The following is a 19512-nucleotide window of genomic DNA, read 5'->3' as shown; positions in this document are numbered from 1 at the left end:
GTTTTTTACTTCTTCTTTTTTTTATTATGCATGCTTTGGTTTATTTCTTTGTTTCTTCCCATGCTAAGCTCTACCCTCCCTGCATGCTTAAAGAACAAACCACCACGGCGAACAGAAAGGGATGGAGTTATTCCCCTTAGTGCCATTCCACAGCGTGTTCTCAGGTTCACAGATGAGGTCAGCGTTAGGTAAGGGGCTGGGGCTCAGCTGAGGAAATAGAAAACAGTTTTTCTGCTTCTCATGCAAAGTTTACCTAACATTGTACATTATGAATACATTGCCAAGGCTAGAGCACAAAACATTTTATTTTACTCCCAAGGGAAACCGTGAAATGGATGGGTTATGATTAATATATGACTCTATATTATATAATATATGATTTCTTTCTTTCTTTCTCTCTCTCTCTCTCTCTCTCTCTTTCTTTCTCTCTTTCTCTTTTCAGTGATCTTCAGCCTTCATTAGATAGAGTAAGAAGTGCCAGTACGACTTGTTTGCGACCAGAGACCAATTTCCATTCACCTGATAGTGAAAGGTATGGGACATTGTGTTCTGCATATTTAGCTTGTTTCATCTTTAAGTCAGAGAAGCACCATCCAGCCTTGAACTCCATCATATCTTTCCATTTAGCTGTTACATTCCTCCTTTTTCTTGTTTCTTTTCTCGATCACTCATTTTCCATCTCACAGGCATTCCGGCAGTTTGGATAGGCCGAGCTGTCAGAAAGCTAACATGAAAACCATTGATTGTGACAGGTGAGACTCATAAAAAAAAACCTTATTCTTGGTCCATATTTTCTGTTCTTTACAATTTTATATCTTCTTTTTTTTTTCTTTCTACAAATGTTAGTCTAATTATTTTGTTCAGTTTTTTACTAGTTTCATCCTTGACAGATTTTTTTCTTGTCTGATTATTTGTTTCATCATTTCAGTATTTAATTTCAAGATGTTTTTATTTATTTTCTTTTTGCCCTTTGCCTGCTCTGCTGTGGCTGTGTTAAGACTCCAGCCCACCTCTATCCTAAGGGGCAGCAGCAGGAGGCGAGAGCCTCCCCTCAGGCCCTTTGGCCAGACCACATTCGGGGGTTCCTGCCCTAACTCCCCACGAGCTGACAGGTGCATGCTGGGAGCCTCTCAGAACTGTACCTGTTGCTGCTTTAGTTTGAGCACTGCTGGTTATTGAAATGTGTTTGACCAGATGAAATTAAAGATTTATCTGTTTCTCAGAAATGTGCTGGTATGCTATTACACTGTCTGTCCTTGATCAATCAATTCCATGATCAAAAGAACTCATGTAACTAATAAAATTAAACACATCTGAAAGGTGCTTTAAGTGATTTTATTTTTAATTTTTGTTGTGTTAGCTGATTTGACATTTTATGGACGTTATACTGACACCCAGCTGTATGACATAAGCAAAGAAAAAGTTGTTTGATGTAACTGATGCCATTATTGAAATGTTTGACACCCATAAATAGAATAGAATAGAATAGAATAGAATAGAATAGAATTGTTTTTTTTTTAAAGTGTTTCTTGAGCCTCCATAAGTGCATAGTGGAGTTTAGTACACTGTAATATACTGTAATATGTTAACCTTAAAACATTGTGTTTGCTGTATATTTATTAATTGAGAGTAGTCATCAATCCTTTTTCTGCTACTTCCTTTTTGACTAAATCTACTCTGTCTCTTCACAGAGAATTTCAACACGGTGGACATTATTCCTCGGTAAGGACGACGTCATTAGGGCGCAGGGGCAGACAGCTGCCACAGCTCCCTGCAAAGAGCAGCAGTATAGAGCAAGGTAGAATATTCACTCTCTCTCCCTCTCTAAACTCACAGGATCATACCTCAGCAATCTAAAATGCTATTACCATAAAGATCACACCCCAAACCTATCAATCTATCCCTGTGCCAATTACCTTTACCTTACCTTTTATTAATGCCAGGTAATCTCATGACTCCTCTATTTGTAGCCTTTCTCATTTGCTCAGTAAGTTCACTCTTGTCAATCTTTCCTCATTACTCCTGCCTCTTTTCACTTCATTTCTCATTCCTTCATCCCCATCCTCATGAAGACCATATCAACAGTAAACCTGAAGAGAAACTGAACTCAGGTATCTCATTCTTTCCATTCTCTGCTTTGCCCTGAAAATAGTAATTTGCTTGTTTGAAAATACTGAACAAAAATATTTCATGTACAAAGACTTTTAATATTAATTTCCCCCATTTCTCCATATACCTGTACAAAGATGTCTGCTGTTGTCCAAATGCTCTTATTTATCTATTTTGTTAAAGCTTTTCAATGTTGAAAATACTTTATCTCATCTTAGCTCCACGGTTTTCAAACTGGGAGGCTCGCCACCCCAAGGGAGCGCAGGGCATGTTGGGGAAGCGCAGAGAATTATGATAAATTCACCAAGTAAAATCAAAAGATAAATAAATAAATACAATTAAAAATTATTGTTAAGATAAATGAAAATAATTGGTTTAATAGACCATAGTCCAGCTTAATAGACAGTAGTTCTGTGGTGTTATAATTCTGTTAAATATCATGAACACATGCATATCATGCGAGAGCGCATCTGTACCGGTTGTGTGAGCGTGAATCTCTCTGCTCGCAAGCATATTTACTATACGCTGCTCTAGGAAATCTCCCTGCTCTCTTTCAGAGGGTGTATGCTCAAAACCGGTCATGTGCATTCACAAATCTATTATAAAGCCATATAGCTCTGCCTTTGTTCATTCATCCAAATATTCTGCGTCTTTAGACGTGGTATATCGAGGAAGAAGCAAACCGGAGTTTGAGGAATCAACTCGCCATTTGGCAGGTAACGATTACAAGAAATGCAATATAACACGTAAAATTCGAATTGAATAAGAATGATATTCTGATGATCGCTGATGAGATGTGAGCAAATCAAATTACATAAACGGTCAACTAAGAACATCTGTTGCAACTCACATCTTCTATCGCCACAGTGGAAAAAATAGCTGCACAAGTTTATCTAGGACACAGAAAATCCAAAAATGTGGAACAAAATCACAACATTCAACATGATATCAGGTCGACAGGTCTTCATATGTTTGTGTTTGATTAACATAGAGATGGAGACTGGCTCATGTGATGTGATTTTATCAAAAATATAGGTGAAAAAAGTTAAATAATCACATCAGGGGAATTTTTCACAAGGGTGGCCAGGCAGGGGCCAGCGATCAGTCTGTGGTGGTGTCACGTATTCCCTGTTTTTGTACTTAGACTTTTATGTTGAAATTCTTGTTTAGTTAACGGTTCCTGTTTCCTGTGTTAGTTTTGTAGTACTTTGTAGTTTTATTTCATGATTGGTTCTTTCCCCAGGTGTTACTTTGTTTATCTTTGTTTATTAAAACTGCGTTTAGATCCTCATTTCTCGCCTGCCTCGTCACAGAAAGACTGACCAAAAATGGATCTAGCGGCTGTCAGAATTCAGCTTCTGAAGCAAGGGGACCGTACAGTTGAGGATCACTTCTGTGAGTTTATAGAGCTAGCGAATTTAGTGCACTATTCAGACCGCTCTCTGGTGGTTTTCTTCCGGACTGGTCTGAATAGTGCACTGAAGGAACTGATGCCTCCGGCTGATCATCATTGGATCATGTGGAGAAGGCTCTGGAACTTTGCGGATCCCTTTACTCAGTGGATTATGACGGGAACCCCGGGCCAAAACCTGCATCTTCTGCTCTCTCGTCCAAGCCTTCCACGGCTCCTTGGTCCAAGCCTTCCACGGCTCCTTGCTCCAAGCCTTCCACGGCTCCTTGCTCCAATTCTTCTACGGCTCCTTGCTCCAAGCCTTCCACGGCCAACGAGTCAGCGCCCACGCCTGCCACGGTCAATGAGCCAGCACCTATGCTTGTCCGCTCCCGTGACTATGCTTCCAACTGTCCGGAAAAGGAGCAGAAGGAAAAGGACACCTTCTCCCCGGTCGCTGCCAGTGCTCTCGACCACGGAGGTCGTTCCTGAGTCTCTGCCAGTGTTCACGACCACGGAGGTCGTTCCCAAGTCTCTGCCAGTGTTCACGACCACAGAAGTCGTTCCCAAGTCTCTGCCCATGCTCACGACCACGGAGGTCATGTCCCAGTCATCCAGGACTCTTAGCCTCGAGCCTCCCATGGCTCTGCCTTCCACGGCTTCACCCCTCGAGCCTCCCATGGCTCCGCCTTGCACGGCTTCGCCCCTCGAGCCTCCCACGGCTCCGGCTTGCATGGCTTCACCCCTCGAGCCTCCCACGGCTCTGCCTTCCACAGCTCCGCCCCACGAGCCTCTCCCGGCTCTGCCTGCCTTCATCGAACCTCTCCCGGCTCCGCCCACAGAGTCTTCCACGGCTCCGCCCACAGAGTCTTCCACGGCTCCGCTCGCTCCCCCAGAGACTCTTCCTCCAGTGGCTTCGCCCACTTCTCCAGAGACTCTTTCTCCAGTGGCTCTGCCCACTCCCCCAGAGACTCCTCTTACAGCGGCTCTGCCCACCCCTCCTCCAGCGGTTCCACCACCTGACCCAGTCCCTGTCCTGTGGCCACCCCCCAGGCCTCCTGACCCTGTCTTGGCCCTGTGGCCGCCTCCCAGGCCTCCTGACCCTGTCTCGGCCCTATGGCCGCCTACCAGGACTCCTGACCCAGTCCCTATCCTGAGGTGGTCTCCTTGGTCTCCTGGCCGTCCGCCTGGTCTGCTCTGGTCTCCCTGGTCTCCTGGCCGTCCGCCTGATCTGCTCCAGTCTCTCTGGTCTCCTGGCCGTCCACCTGATCTGCTCCGGTCTCCTTGGTCTCCTGGCCGTCCACCTGATCTGCTCCGGTCTCCCTGGTCTCCTGGCCATCCACCTGATCTGCTCCGGTCTCCTTGGTTTCCTGGCCATCCGTCTGATCAGCTCCGGTCTCCTTGGTCTCCTGGCCATCTGCTTGATCTGCTCCGGACTCCTTGGTCTCCTGGCCGTCCGCCTGATCTGCTCCGGTCTCCTTGGTCTCCTGGTCATCTGCCTGATCTGCTCAGGTCTCCTTGGTCTCCGGCTCCACCTTGGTCCTCACTCCCACAGGCTCTGCCTCGGTCTTCCGAGCCCCCAGCTCCACCTCAGCCCTCTGAACATCTGGCTCCAGCTTGGTCCTCCAAGCCTGCAGTGTCGCCCTGGCTCTCCATCCCTCTGGCTCTGCCTTGGTCTCAAGCCTCCCTGACTTTGCCTTGTTCCTCTGCTCCCCTTGTGCCCCCTTGAACTGCCTGTTTCCCCTTTCCCCCCACACCTTAGAGACAATTTTTTTTGTGAAGTGTCTGGAATCCACTCCTTAAAGGGGGGCTCTTTCACATATTCCCTGTTTTTGTACTTAGACTTTTATGTTGAAATTCTTGTTTAGTTCCCCGTTCCTGTTTCCTGTGTTAGTTTTGTAGTCCTTTGTAGTTTTATTTCACGATTGGTTTCCCCAGGTGTTCCTTGTTCCCTGATTGTTTCCCTAGGTGTTCCTTGTTTTCCCTTGTGTATTTAAGCCCTTGCTTCCCCTGGTTAGTTTATCAGTCTTCGCATTTGTGTTTGTTATGCTCTGTACTTGGTTCCCTGTGTTTTGTTTTCTATATATTCTGAGTTACTTTGTTTATCTTTGTTTATTAAAGCTGCATTTAGATTCTCATTTCTCGCCTGCCTCGTTACAGGTGGCAGTCTTGTAAATTTTGTGAGGGGGGGGCTTAGTGTTTAACACTTTGAAAACCCCTGTCTTAGCTTAATGTACAAAGACAACTATTAATAAGCCATTTGTAGATTGATTACTTCCAGAAGTGTAAACATTTTGGCTCTGTGGAGCTATCAAAACATTGATCTCTATATTTGAATCTCAACCTGCCCAGCATAGCAAATACTGGCTCAAGTTTGGGGCGGGGCTATCTGGTTGGATTACCAATGGAAGATTGGGAAGTGTTTGGGAAACCTGTTTGAAAATAGTCCAAAAAATTCCATTTGGTGACACTAGTGCCACAGAAATCACACACTTTACCTTTAAGATAATGCACAATTATCAATAAGTCTTTTTTGTGCTACCTCAAATCAGATGACATCACTCTGTCCCCCGTTTTCCTATTTTTTGTTCTGCTTCTTTGTAGCACTAGCAGTAGAGGAACGGGCTCGTCAGTTGCAGATGAGAGTGCAGAACTATCGGCCGGGCTCTTCTGCCTGCTCCGGTCATGACTCAGAGGCAGAGCTCAAGAACAAGAGAGATGTAAGTCTTAAATTGCCACTCAAGTGTCCTATATCTGCATGGCAGGTCACTTTAAGTGCTGATTAAGTTTCAATTTAATACTGTACACAATTCCATTGTTACTCTCAATTGGAAATCGTCATGGTTACTTGTGTAACCTCCGTTCCCTGATGGAGGACACGAGACAATGTGTCGATGTAGTGACACTAGGGGTCACTCTTGGGAGCCCGAGACACCTCTGGTCTTTGATAAAAGGCCAATGAAAATTGGTGAGTGGTATTTGCATGCCACTCCCCTGGACATACGGGTATAAAAGGAGCTGGTATGCAACCACTCATTCAGGTTTTATGCTGAGGAGCCGAGACAAGGTCCAGCCATTTCAGCGGGTAGTTCAGCGTTGTGGCAGGAGGGACACAACGTCTCGTTCCCTCCATCAGGGAACGGAGGTTACACAAGTATCCATGACGTACCCTATCTGTCACTCACTCGACGTTGTGTCGATGTAGTGACACTAGGGGTCCCTATACGAAATGCCACAACTGGCTGAACTGTGTTACATGAACTGTTGGTGTGTGGTTGACAGACCACAGTGTGCCTCATAGCCAGCACACCAGGTCGACACGTAACCTCCCCCAACATAGTTATGAGTGTCGAACGGCCCTTTGGGGACAAGTCGACTACCCAAAAGATAGAGACAGGCTAACCCAGTCGTGGCCTCTTTTCTCCTTCTTTTTTTCGACTCCCTAAAAAAGAAGGGGGATTATCCGACTGGGCCGTCAGGTCTAGTCGGGGGGTGTCCCTCCCAAGGGGAAGACACCGCAGAGACCACACCTCACCCAAAGAGAGGGGGGGATATTTAAGTGGAAGAATACGTCACATGGTCTTTCCGACCATGTGGAGAGTCTTCAAGGTAGATCCTACCCAACGGGGGAGGAGTTACTACAAACATGGAAACTGGGGCAGAGAGGCTCTGCCCAAGGAAGACGCAGTTTGCCAACAGGGAAACAAATTAGCAGAAGATATACATTGCATGGGGTTAGCCTTACAGGGAACCACCACATGCAGAGCACCTACCCCAGAACAGGACTCTTAGTTAGCACGTGCACTGGGCCGGCAGCGAGTCTCTCTGAAAACTTGACTGCCACAGGGCTCGGAGGAAGTCAACCAGGGAACAAAGTTTGTGAACACTACTGGGAATTAATGGTGCACATCTTCAGCTCAAAAGGAGGTGGAAGGCGCTATGTGCAAGCGATACACCCGGCCGGCTATCCCGGGCTTATCCGCTTGTATTGCGTGCCACTACCTGGGACGAAACCGGTTCCATCCAGAGGTTGTAGAACCTTGCAAAGGTGTTGGGTGTTGCCAAGCCTGCTGCTCTGCAAATGTCTGTAAGAGAGGCACCCCTGGCCAGGGCCCAGGAGGCCGCTACACCCCTGGTAGAATGGGCTTGTAGCCCTACCGGGGGCGGCATGTCCTGGGCATGATATGCCATAGTTATGGCGTCAATGAGCCAGTGGGCGATCCTCTGCTTGGAGACAGTGCTTCCTTTCTGCTGTGCACCAAAGCAGACAAAGAGCTGCTCAGAGATCCTAAAGCTCTGCGTGCAATCCAAATAGATGTGTAAAGCGTGCACCGGACACAGCAATGACAGGGCTGGGTCTGCCTCTTCCTGGGGCAGCACTTGCAGGTTCACCACCTGGTCCCTAAAAGGGGTCTTGGGAACCTTGGGAACATAGCCTGGTCGGGGTCTCAGGATCACGTGAGAGTAGCCCAGACCGAACTCCAGGCATGTTTCACTGACAGAGAACGCTTGCAGGTCTCCTACCCTCTTGATGGAAGTTAGCGCAGTCAGGAGGGCAGACTTCAAGGAGAGTGCCTTAATCTTGGCTGACTGCAAAGGCTCACGGGGGCTCTCTGTAGACCCTGAAGAACTATAGAGAGGTCCCATGCAGGAACGAGGCACGGAGGGATTCAGCCTCCTGGCACCTCTTAGGAACCTGATGATCAGGTTGTGCTTCCCTAAGAACCATCGACTGCGTCGTGGTGTGCTGCTATGGCAGCAACGTACACCTTCAAGGTGGAAGGGGACAGCCTCTCTTCCAACCTCTCCTGCAGGAAGGAAAGCACTGATCCAACTGCGCATCTCTGGGGGTCTTCCTGTCGGGAATAACACCACTTAGCGAACAGACACCACTTAAAGGCATACAGGCGCCTCGTAGAGGGGGCCCTAGCCTGAGTGATCATGTCTACCACCGCGTCCCGTCCAGGGGCCAGACATGGAGATTCCAGAGGTCTGGTCGCGGGTGCCAGATGGTGCCCCGTCCCTGAGAAAGAAGGTCCTTCCTTAGGGGAATTCGCCGGGGGAGGGCTGTCACGAGGAGCGTGAGGTCCGAGAACCACGTCTGGGTGGGCCAGTAGGGTGCTACCAGGACGACCTGCTCCTCATCCTCCCTGACTTTCCTCGTCCTCCCTGACTTTGCACAGGGTCTGTGCAAGTAGGCTCACTGGGGGAAACGCATATTTGCGCAGGCCAGAGGGCCAGCTGTGTGCCAGCGTGTCTATGCCGAGGGGGGGCCTCGGTCAGGGCATACCAGAACGGGCAGTGGGAGGATTCTTGGGAGGCAAACAGGTCACCTGTGGCCGTCCGAATCGACTCCAAATCAGCTGGACCACTTGAGGGTGGAGTCTCCACTCTCCCCTGAGGGTAACCTGCCGTGACAGCGCGTCTGCTGTAGTGTTGAGGTTGCCCGGGATGTAGGTGGCTTGCAGCGACTTGAAGTGCTGCTGACTCCAGAGGAGGAGACGGCAGGTGAGTTGTGACATACAACGAGAGTGCAGACCGCCTTGGCGGTTGACATATGCTACCGTTGCCGTGTTGTCTGTCCAAACTAACACGTGCTTGCCCTGGATCAACGGCCAAAACCTCAGCAGGGCGAGCAGAATTGCCAACATCTCGAGGCAGTTGATGTGCCAATGCAGTCGTGGGCCCGTCCACAGGCCGGCGGATGCATGCCCATTGAAAACAGCGCCCCAGCCCATTTTGGAGGCATCCGTCGTGACCACGACGCACCTGGAGACCAGTTCTAGGGGAACACCTGCCCGTAGAAACGAGAGGTCGGTCCAAGGGCTGAAAAGACGGTGACAGACCGGCATGATGACCACGCGATGTGTCCCATGGCGTCATGCCCATCTCGGGACTCGAGTCTGAAGCCAGTGCTGAAGCGGTCTCATATGCATCAACCTGAGCGGGATGGCTACCGCTGAGGATGCCATATGCTCCAGGAGCCTCTGAAAAAGTTTCAGTGGAACCGCTGTTTTCTGTTTGAACGCCTTCAAACAGGCCAGCACCGACTGGGCGCGCTCGTTCATGAGGCACGCTGTCAAAGAGACTGAGTCCAGCTCCAAACCGAGGAAAGAGATGCTCTGAACTGGGAGGAGCTTGCTCTTTTCCCAGTTGACCCGAAGCCCTAGTTGGCTGAGGTGTGAGAGCACCAAGTCCCTGTGTGCGCACAACATGTCCCGAGAGTGAGCTAGGATTAGCCAGTCGTCGAGATAGTTGAGAATGCAAATGCCCACCTCCCTTAACGGGGCAAGGGCTGCCTCTGCGACCTTCATGAAGACACGAGGAGACAGGGACAGGCTGAAAGGGAGGACCTTGTACTGATACGCCTGACCCTCAGATGCAAACCGCAGGAAGGGTCTGTGTCGAGGAAGGATCGAGACATGGAAGTACGCATCCTTCAGGTCTATCACCGCGAACCAATCTTGATGCCAGATGCTCGCCAGAAATCGGGAGTCTGTGTAAGGCCCGGTTCAGTACTCGCAGGTTCACCCGCCGGAGGGACAGGTTCTATCGCGCCCTTCCGTAGGAGGGTAGCGATCTCCGCACGCAAGGTAGCAGCATTTTCGTCCTTGACCAAGGTGAAGTGGACGCCGCTGAACCTGGGTGGGCGCCTGGCGAACTGAATCGCATAGCCGAGTCGGACGGTCTGGATCAGCCATCGCAATGGATTGGAAAGCGCAAGCCACGCATCCAAGTTCCGCGCAAGGGGGACCAAGGGGACAACGTTGTCGGACGTACCGGCACGTGGGGCCTCGAAGCACTTACCTGGCACCTTGTGACCACCCCCGGAAAAGCCTGGGATGGGGGAGGAAGAGGCCTGTCCTCGAGACTGCCACATCGGGGGTGGCTGTGTGCCACAGCTGGGCGCTTAGGGGCGGGAAGACCACCGCTGGAGCGCCAATCCTGCAAGGAAAAATCCGTGGATGTCGTGATGACGACCGTGCACACCGGGTATATGACCCAGGGAGGAAGTAAACTGCTCTTTTGCTGAACTGTTGGGTATCACAGCCACTTGGGCATGCAGCGAAATCAAACAAAAAAGCAAAAAAATATTTTCCACCCGGCCCTCCACCGGGGGATGGAGTGGTCATCTTACCAGCTCCAGGTGAGTGGGTTTCGTCATTCCTGGGTCGCCCATCTCAGGGGTGCTTTGACGACCTCCGTGGGTTCTTAGCGGCCGACTGTGAGATGGGTGGCATCTGCTTCCTACAGTGGGCTCCACATCAGGGCAGTCACCGCAGGGGGACTGTAGCCGCGCCGGGGCAGGATATGCCGGATAGCCTCCGTCTGCTGCTGCACCGCTGAGAACTGCCGGCCGAAGTCCTCGACGGTGTCGCCAAATAGGCCAGCCTGGGAAATAGGGGCAGCAAGGAACTGTATCTTGTCGGCCTCACCCATCTCGACCAGTTTGAGCCAAAGGTGGCGCTCCTGGACCACTAATGTGGCCATCGTCCGCCCGAGAGACTGCCCTGTGACCTTTGTCGCTCGGAGAGCGAGGTCGGTCATCGAGTGCAGTTCCTGCATCAAATCTGGGGCGGAACTACCCTCGTGCAGTTCTTTCAACGCCTTGGCTTGGTGGACCTGCAGGAGAGCCATGGCGTGCAGGGCAGAGGCGGCTTGTCCAGCAGCGCTGTAGGCTTTAGCCGTCAGGAACGACGTGAATCTACAGGGCTTGGACGGGAGCTTAGGGTGTCTGTGCCAGGTGGTGGCGCTCTGCGGGCATAGGTGCACCGCAAGCGCCTTATCCACCGGGAGAATCACCATATAGCCCCTGGCCGCCCCGCCATCGAGGGTAGTGAGGGCGGGGGAACTGCGGAATCGGGGCCGGGCAGTAAAAGGTGCCTCCCACGATTTCATCAGCTCCTCGTGCACTTCCGGGAAGAAAGGCACTGGAGCGGGGCGTGGATGCTTTGAGCGGCGCCGCGAGCCCAGGAACCAATCATCGAGCCACGAGGGTTCAGGGGAGAGCGGAGGGTTCCACTCTAACCTGACGCTCGCGGCCGCCCGGGAAAGCATGTCCATCATTTCTGCATCAGCCTGTGACTGGGCAATCTTCCCCGAGGGGGGGAGCCCAGCTGAGGCTTCTGCGTCCAACTGGACAAGCCCGCTCTCCGATGCAGCGCTCGAGAGCTCATCATCTTTGCGGGCTCCGAACAAGAGGCCAGACTCGCCGTGAGATGAGCCGGCGGACTCATCCGGAAGCCCGACTGGGGCAGATGAGAGTGCTGGGGAATGGGAGGTCCGCGGGGGGATACCTGGCGGAGGCGATCCCATTGGGGTCCCCAAATCGCCCCCAGTGCTAGCCGCACTGGCCTCATACCCGTAGGTAGAAGGACTGAGGCGGGGAGCCTCTGGGGTGGGTTGCTTTCTTACGAAAGCAAGCCGCGACCGCAATGTTGCCATGGTCATGTTCTCGCAGTGAGAACATGAACCATCCACGAACGCTGCCTCCATGTGGGTCGCGCCAAGACACGAAAGACAGCGATCATGACCATCCGAAGTTGAGAGATAACGACCGCAACCAGGAATAACACGCAATCGGAAAGGCATCTTTAAAAAGACGCGTCTTTAAAAAGACGTTCTGTGTGTGCTGCTCTTTTAGAGAAGAAAACGCTTTCAGAAAATATACTCTTTTTTTTCTGCCGAAGCGCCCAGGGGCGTTCTCTGCAGTGCACCAGTTCAGAGGAGGGAGAAGCCACTGAAATGCGCCATCAGATCCAGCAGAGGTGAATGAACAGTAGAAATTCAGCTCAGTGAGCATGACCGTTCGGCTCCGAAGAGAAAATCTGAATGAGTGGTTGCATACAGCTCCTTTTATACCTGTATGCCCGGGGAAGTGGCATGCAAATACCACTCGCCAATTTTCATTGGCCTTTTATCAAAGACCAGAAGTATCTCGGGCTCCCAAGAGTGACCCCTAGTGTCACTGCATCGACACAATGTCGAGTGAGTGACAGATAGGGAACTTATTTTTAAGGACAGGTCTAAAAATATCTTGTTTTTCATTGCTTAGATGTATAAGGACCAGAGGAGGAGTTGTGATAACATGTCTGCGAGGTCATCAGACAGCGACATGAGCGATGCATCAGCCATTTCCTGTGCCAGCAGTGTCTCGCGGCTGAGTGCCACCAGCTATATGTCCATTCAGTCTGAGAGACCACACGGCAGAATCAGGTTAGACGGTACACATACACAGACACTCACACACACGCACACGCACACATGCAGTATGCGATGATGCTGCTTACCAGCTATCAATTCATTCTAAAGTCTGAAACAATCTTTATACAAGTACGTAAATGCAGATATAAATGCATGGTTAACGCACTGCAAGTGTGTGGTCCGGTTGTGCAGGTGCATACAGTACAAAATCCGTTTCTGTGGCGTTAACAAACCTCAGTACTCAAGGGGGCAATAAAGCTACCATGAAATGTCTGTGCCATTAAACCGTATCTGTTATCATTCAGGTAGCTAGCTATAAACATTTTGACTTTATCTAACTTTACAGCAAGACTATCTTTAAACTGTTGCTCTGCCAAGAGAGTAGTTGATCTGAAAGAGAAAAATTATCACAGATGAAGCTTGCTGAAACTGAGAACGCATCAATTACTTGTGTTAAGTTATGATTTGGTACATTCCACATTTTAGAATGCAACAATGCATGAAATTTAGCTTGTATCCACAGTTTTCCAGACCAACCACTGGGCGGTGCCATGATGATTCTAATTGCCTGTTTTCTGTTTTTGGTCTCAAGATGCCAAGTAAAAACTGCCAAAACAAGTGATCCAGGGGAGAACAACATCCATTTAAGTGTTACTTGGAGTAAAAATGAATTTCAGGCTCAACTTGTGCAATTGTTGGCAGTCATAACAACTCAGAATAATTAATAATATAAACGTAACTCACCTCTGATCATCACTTCATGTCATCTGCAGACTCATGTCAGACACTGTCTATATAAAATGGTAATCTCGACTCTGTGAAGTATCAGCGTGTTTTTTGACAATTTTTACAAATGTAATACCTTAAACATTACATTACCCGCTAAGAATATACGCTGATACGAGTGAAAAAACTGGAGACCGGAAATTAAAAAAAGTCGAATTGTGGAACACTTCCATGTTCAGGAAAAAGGTGGATAGCTAAAAATGTATGCTTTCACGTGCTTGCGTAGAGTATGTTTTGACCCTTGTTTCAAAGACTTCGGGCCTTAGGTCAGGATATACACATCAGATCATACAAGAAGTGATTCTTGGTATCCTGTTTAATTTTATGCTCTGGAAAATACAGTAGTTCCATTGTTTGTTCTCTCTCAATATAGCTTTCTGCTTACAGATTTTCTAGGCTCATATTCTGTTCTGTCACTTTAGAATTATATATACACTTTCTCATGTTTACATACTATCTCTGAATATCACTCTTCAACATTCGTAATAGTTCTACTATTTTTCTACACAAGCAGTTATAATGGATGTTTCCGCAATTTGCTCTAATTTTATGTATCTGACATGGCATGCTCTTGGCTGTCTCTCGTGTGCATGGCTCGTTAACTGTTTAAACATTTGTATTTTCTGCATGATTTACCTTTTCTTGCAATCATGGCTTGTGTTCTGTTGCATGCATGCATGTTGTATTGGGGGTCAAAGGTCAAAGTCATTGGAGAGTTGTAAAGGTGAAGAGAAGAAGGAGAGAAGGATTTCATGGGGGGTGAATGGAACAGACAACAGGAGGAGTCTGGGAAAGAGGCGCTTCTCTGAGGAGCTTAAACGCAGGCGTCATACGGTGGCTGGAGATGTGAGGTAACATGGACTAGATCTCCTGCCCAAGAGTGTCCCTCTCCCCAAATTTCCACAAGACATGTTAACAAACCCGATGTCAGCTAACCCAAACACTCAAAATGACTGACAGGCAGAGAGAACCTCAAAGTCTTCTGATTGGCTAAACAAGTGCTTCCTACAGTCTTTCTTTTTGTTGTTTACAGAACATCTTCTTCATGCTATTCTATAACAAATCACTTACAGCTCCTTTAATCAGACATCATTTTGGTAATCATAAGCATTCTAGAGTATAAGAAGAGATCTTTCTTCCTTTACTATTCCTATCTCTTTCCTGATGCACTTGAGCTTCACTAAACATTTATAATTGCTGCTCTCTGATCACTTTAAAGCAACTGACTAACTTTCACTGATAAAATCTGCTGGGTTCAATGCATAATAGTTTTACTTTTACCAAAAACAAAAAAATAAAGAGGCTTTATTTATCCATATTGTATAGGAATATTCTTCCCTGTTGTCTGAAATGATTCTGTGCCCAACATGTAGTTTGAAACTAGGTTCAGTGTGCAATGTGTTTGATTTCATTCATTTCTATTCTGCTTCATTCACTCGCCTATTTGTGTGTATGTGTATTGTGTTGTGTGCATTAGAACCCTCCTTGCATGCCTCTCCTCTTACCTCCCATGCTTGAGTACTGAGCCAGAACCGGATCTTTTAATCCTGTCTGCTCCATCCTCTGTCACTGCCCTCCAGTCTGTGGAGGAGAGACCCATCTCTTCCCTTCCTAACCACATCTCACAGCTCACAACAGTGGGGTTAGGGTCTGGAGGTGATACGGAGAGTGCAACTGGACAGTCCTGCAGTACTCCGTTTAGAGGGCACAGACACGCGGCAGCTCCTCCGAAACCCCAGGGGGCAGCAGAGGGCATGGCTGCACTGTCAAAGTGTTCTGCTTTGTCATAGCACAAACAGTTTCCACAAATAAACTTAATCTATTGCTTTTGGATTTTGAACACCATTAATCAGATGCACATCTAGCCTTAATCTAGTGTTGACTAGAGTGATGTCAGGTAAATTAGGCCACTTTTTGGCAAATCATCTAGAGTAGCATTAAAATGCCTAGGTCAATGCACATTTTCCAGACTACTCCTTGTGTTTTGAAGGTGCACTCAGTACATTTTTCCCCATTAAAAAAGTTTTACTCCTAAAGAAATGAATTGTAATTTTGAAACATCTGTATAAAATAATGACCGCTCACATGAGGTGAGGACTCTAGTCATATAAGTAACCTTATTAAAGCTGTTTTATTCTGCATGGGGGAGGGGCACCATCATGGTGGCTGCCATGTCAGAATCACATGACCAGCAGAATACTACTTGTTTTATCTCAGTTTATCTTATTATTAGACACTTTTACTCTTGGATTAAATTAATCATGGCTGATCGTGAATTGTGAATTTCTATAATGGCACCTGTAACTGAAAACTATTGATTTTGAATGATGCTGCTTCCACACCACTAGGTGTCACTGTATGTCTAAGATGACACAAACAAAAGGTTACTGAGTGCACCTTTAAGGCAGGTCTCTTCTATCAGTTCATTTGACGATATGTAACAAAAAGAAGAAAAAAAAAATACTTTTTTAAGCCTAAAAGCTAAATATCAGTATTCCTCCACCGTGTGAACACCACTATGATTAGATATAATGGCTGTGTGTTGCTATAATGGGCCATTACATTTATACAGCAGCCTCATCATTGTGTGGCTCTTTTAACATATTACAGTTGTTTCAAATTTAATGTGGCTGAGAGAGACAGGTGGATTTGTGAATGCTAGATTAATAACATATAACATTAACAATGATAACCATTTTACATGCTGTTGGCCCATTTTAAATGACATCACCCTACTGTGTTAGTCATGATTCAGTGTACATTCATATAGAGATACAAAGGCTGTTGTCCAACAATAGAGTGCATATGTTATATCCCATACTGGTTTGTGCAAAGCAAGTCAATATAATTTGACTAGATCAAAAATCTAAGATTAGAGTCAGTGTTGTAGTTTGTTTTAATTTTGTTGTTAATACACAGAAAAATAATAAAGCATTAAGATTCTGTGTATGCTTTTCCACAGTCAAGTTTTCCTTAGTTTTTGTGTATTTCTCTGTCTCTGTTACCCCTGTACATCAGCCATGTTGACTCAACTCTCTCTTTTCACTATTTTCTAGTGCTCACAGTCATCAAGTTAGAGCCTCAGCTGGTCGGAGTATGCTAAAGAGCACAAGTGTTAGCGGTGACATCAACACAGCAGAGCGAACAGATGGCAGCCAGTCTGACACTGCCCTGGGAACAGTTGGAGCCGGAGCGAAAAAACGGCGCTCCAGCCTCAATGCACGTTTCGTGGCTATCGTGGGAAACCGTCGCAGCCGAAGCACCTCACAAATCAGTCAGACTGGTTAGTCTCAACAACTACAACACCATAATCTTAAGATTTCATAGTTAGAGGGTTCTCACTTATATTTGAAGACAAATGACTTTGAAACAGCTTTTCTTGTCTGCTGATGTAACAAAGGTCAAGCAGGCTGCAAAAATTATTATAAATCAATAGTTTACAGATAAATGAAAATTCTGTTATTATTTACTCACCCTAATGCTGCTCCAAACCCTAATGACTTTCTTTCTTCCGTGGAATACAAAAAGTGAATTTTTTAAAAGTCATCACTGGGTTCATGTGCCAGTGACAGTGAATAGTGACTCCAGTCTGTCAAGATCGAAAAAGGACATAATATAACACCATAAAACCATAGTAAAAGTAACTTATTCAGTCAGTATTCACAAATATCAAATCAAGTCATTGGTAAAGCGATAAATCAAATGTGGTAGCTACATGGATAGCATCAAACCTCATTGGTTCTCATCACATCTTGTGAACAAACCTTCGGCATGATGTCACATTTTGTGTTCCATGGAAGAAAGAAATTCATACGGGTTTGGAGCAACATTAGGTTAAGTAAATAAAGATAGATAAAAATTAAAATTTTTGAATGAACTATTCCTTAACCAGTAATATTATAGTCCACATTTCAAGATCCAATTAAAATCCTGATGGATAAAATCAAGCCATGAAAATAATTTCTTGCTAAATACACTGTCTGACTTGAAAATATTTTACATTACGTAATTTAAATCCATGGCAAAAGCCATTTTATGTTGTCTTAAAGTGTTGTAAATCTTTTTAGATTTTGTATCAATTTAAACAATAAATTGAAATGTATTCTGGTGCAAATGGCTCCATTGGATTGAATGTAACAATTTACATTTAAAAAAAAAAATGGTTTAATGTACGATTTACACAGAAATTTGTTCTTCTCATTCTTCATGAGTATGTGTGTTGTCTTAAAGAGATAGTTCACCCAAAAATGAAAAATAATTTACTCACCCTCATGCTATCCCAGATGTGTATGACTTTCTTTCTTCTGCAGAACATAAATGAAGATTTTTAGAAGAATATTATAACTCTGTGGGTCCACACAAAGCAAGTGAATGGGTACCAAAATTTTGAAGCTCCAAAATGCACATTAAGGCAGCAGAAAAGTAATCCATAGGACTTCAGTGGTTAAATTCATGACTTCAGAAGCGATATGATAGGTGTGGGTGAGAAACAGATCAATATTTAAGTCCTTTTTTACCATAAATTCTCCTCCCTGCCCAGTAGGTGGAGATATGCATGAAGAATATGAATCGCCAAAAACAAAAGAAGAATGTGAACGTAGAGATCGATAGGAAAAAAGGAGCTACATTTTTATCTGTTCGTCACCCTCACTTATCATATTGCTTCAGAAGACATGGATTTTTATGTATGTATTACTTTTATGCAGCCTTTATGTGCTTCTAGAACTTGCATTGAATACAGAGCATACAGAGCTGATATATGCTTCTAAAAATCTTAGTGTGTTCAGCAGAAGAAAAAAGTCATACACATCTGGTATGGCTTAAGGGTGAGAAAATAATGAGAGAATTTTCCTTTTGGGGTGAACTATTCCTTTTAAGTGTTTTCACGAGACAAAACAAGAGGGCACTCATCATGCAGTGCCATAAAGAATCAGCCAACTTTCCCATTTCACTTGGTCTTGATTAGTATAGTGCTATGAGTTCAAGTGTATACTTTGGCTATGGTTTGTCCTCATCAAATTTGAAAAGCTTTTCAAAGGGGCACCTGTGGCCATTTAAGTGCTTTCAGATGTCAGTACTGACTCTGCAATGTATAGTATAATAAGACTTTCCAGAGTGCGACTCATAATAATCTCATGTGTCACTGCCACTGAGCTTGTTCCCTTTTGAAAAAGTCTTAAAAGCACATTAGAGGAGTCTAAGAGCTGGAGGGGAACTACATTCTGTTCTCTGTTTTATGTAAGCAGACACAAAGAGATTCAGGATTAGGAGAAATGCCCTTGTTTTTCAGAGAGATGAAGGGGTGGGGGTGGGCTACAAGCAATGTCAGTATATTTCGCTGTCTGCTTTCAACATCAAAAAGTATGTACTGTAGCATGGACAAGAGATTGTGCGGCTTAGAAAGGCTTTCTAATATGGACACTGATCAAACTCTTTAATACTAAAGGTAATCAGGCTGGAGAGATGCAGATTTGTATGCTTATTTTCTCCAAATGAATGAAATGAACCTTATACATGCCAACAAATTGTTAAAGGGGTCTCTTACAGGTAGATGTCATGATTGTTTGTGGAATCTGTCTATCATCAGAGGCGACTAATAAGAAGTCAAAGGGTAGCCAAGGGACGATCCAGCGTAGTCAGGAGACGGGAATTGCAGTGGAATTGCAGAGGAATATGAGCCGTCAACCCAGCCGAGAATCCAACAATGGCAGCATGAACAGCTACAACTCAGAGGGCAGGTTAGTTTTCTTGTACTTTATGGGATAATCAAATTTTCCATACTTTTAAATTTACACAGCACTTTTAATAATGTGTTTCCCCATGAAAAGATAGTACTTGCACACACACTTCTCCAAACATCTGTTGAGCATTCTCTCAAACAACATGGAAACATTTATTCTTGTTATCATTTCATGCCAGATGCCAGTTCTTGTACTGTTTGTAGATGTCTGTCCTAAAGCAGGGGTCAGTTGGTCAGCAGCAATTTCCTGTTCCTGTATTTACAATGATTCAACATAATTTTT

The 19512-nt window shown here is 46.1% G+C and overlaps 1 protein-coding gene across 17 annotated transcripts in view; it reads left to right on the top strand.

The window, feature by feature from the left end:
* Positions 1 to 19512, top strand: part of LOC127444903 (regulating synaptic membrane exocytosis protein 1-like) — a 125514-nt gene that overhangs the window by 90174 nt on the left and 15828 nt on the right. For 8 of the 17 annotated variants that reach the window (XM_051704538.1, XM_051704537.1, XM_051704540.1 and 5 more), the window contains 10 exons: positions 443 to 532; positions 687 to 752; positions 999 to 1112; positions 1692 to 1798; positions 2073 to 2111; positions 2766 to 2825; positions 6104 to 6219; positions 12555 to 12715; positions 16546 to 16772; positions 19077 to 19227. In XM_051704538.1, coding sequence (XP_051560498.1) covers positions 443 to 532; positions 687 to 752; positions 999 to 1112; positions 1692 to 1798; positions 2073 to 2111; positions 2766 to 2825; positions 6104 to 6219; positions 12555 to 12715; positions 16546 to 16772; positions 19077 to 19227 — 1131 coding nt within the window. Of the gene's footprint in view, positions 1 to 442; positions 533 to 686; positions 753 to 998; positions 1113 to 1691; positions 1799 to 2072; positions 2112 to 2765; positions 2826 to 6103; positions 6220 to 12554; positions 12716 to 14187; positions 14341 to 16545; positions 16773 to 19076; positions 19228 to 19512 lie in introns of all 17 variants that reach the window. The other 9 variants (XM_051704554.1, XM_051704539.1, XM_051704545.1 and 6 more) reach the window with 9 other exon arrangements.

This window comes from Myxocyprinus asiaticus, chromosome 8 (genome assembly GCF_019703515.2).
Source record: "Myxocyprinus asiaticus isolate MX2 ecotype Aquarium Trade chromosome 8, UBuf_Myxa_2, whole genome shotgun sequence".
NCBI lineage: Eukaryota > Metazoa > Chordata > Actinopteri > Cypriniformes > Catostomidae > Myxocyprinus > Myxocyprinus asiaticus.
The sequence above is the reverse complement of the archived record's forward strand: the minus strand, read 5'-3'. Positions and strand labels throughout refer to the sequence as shown.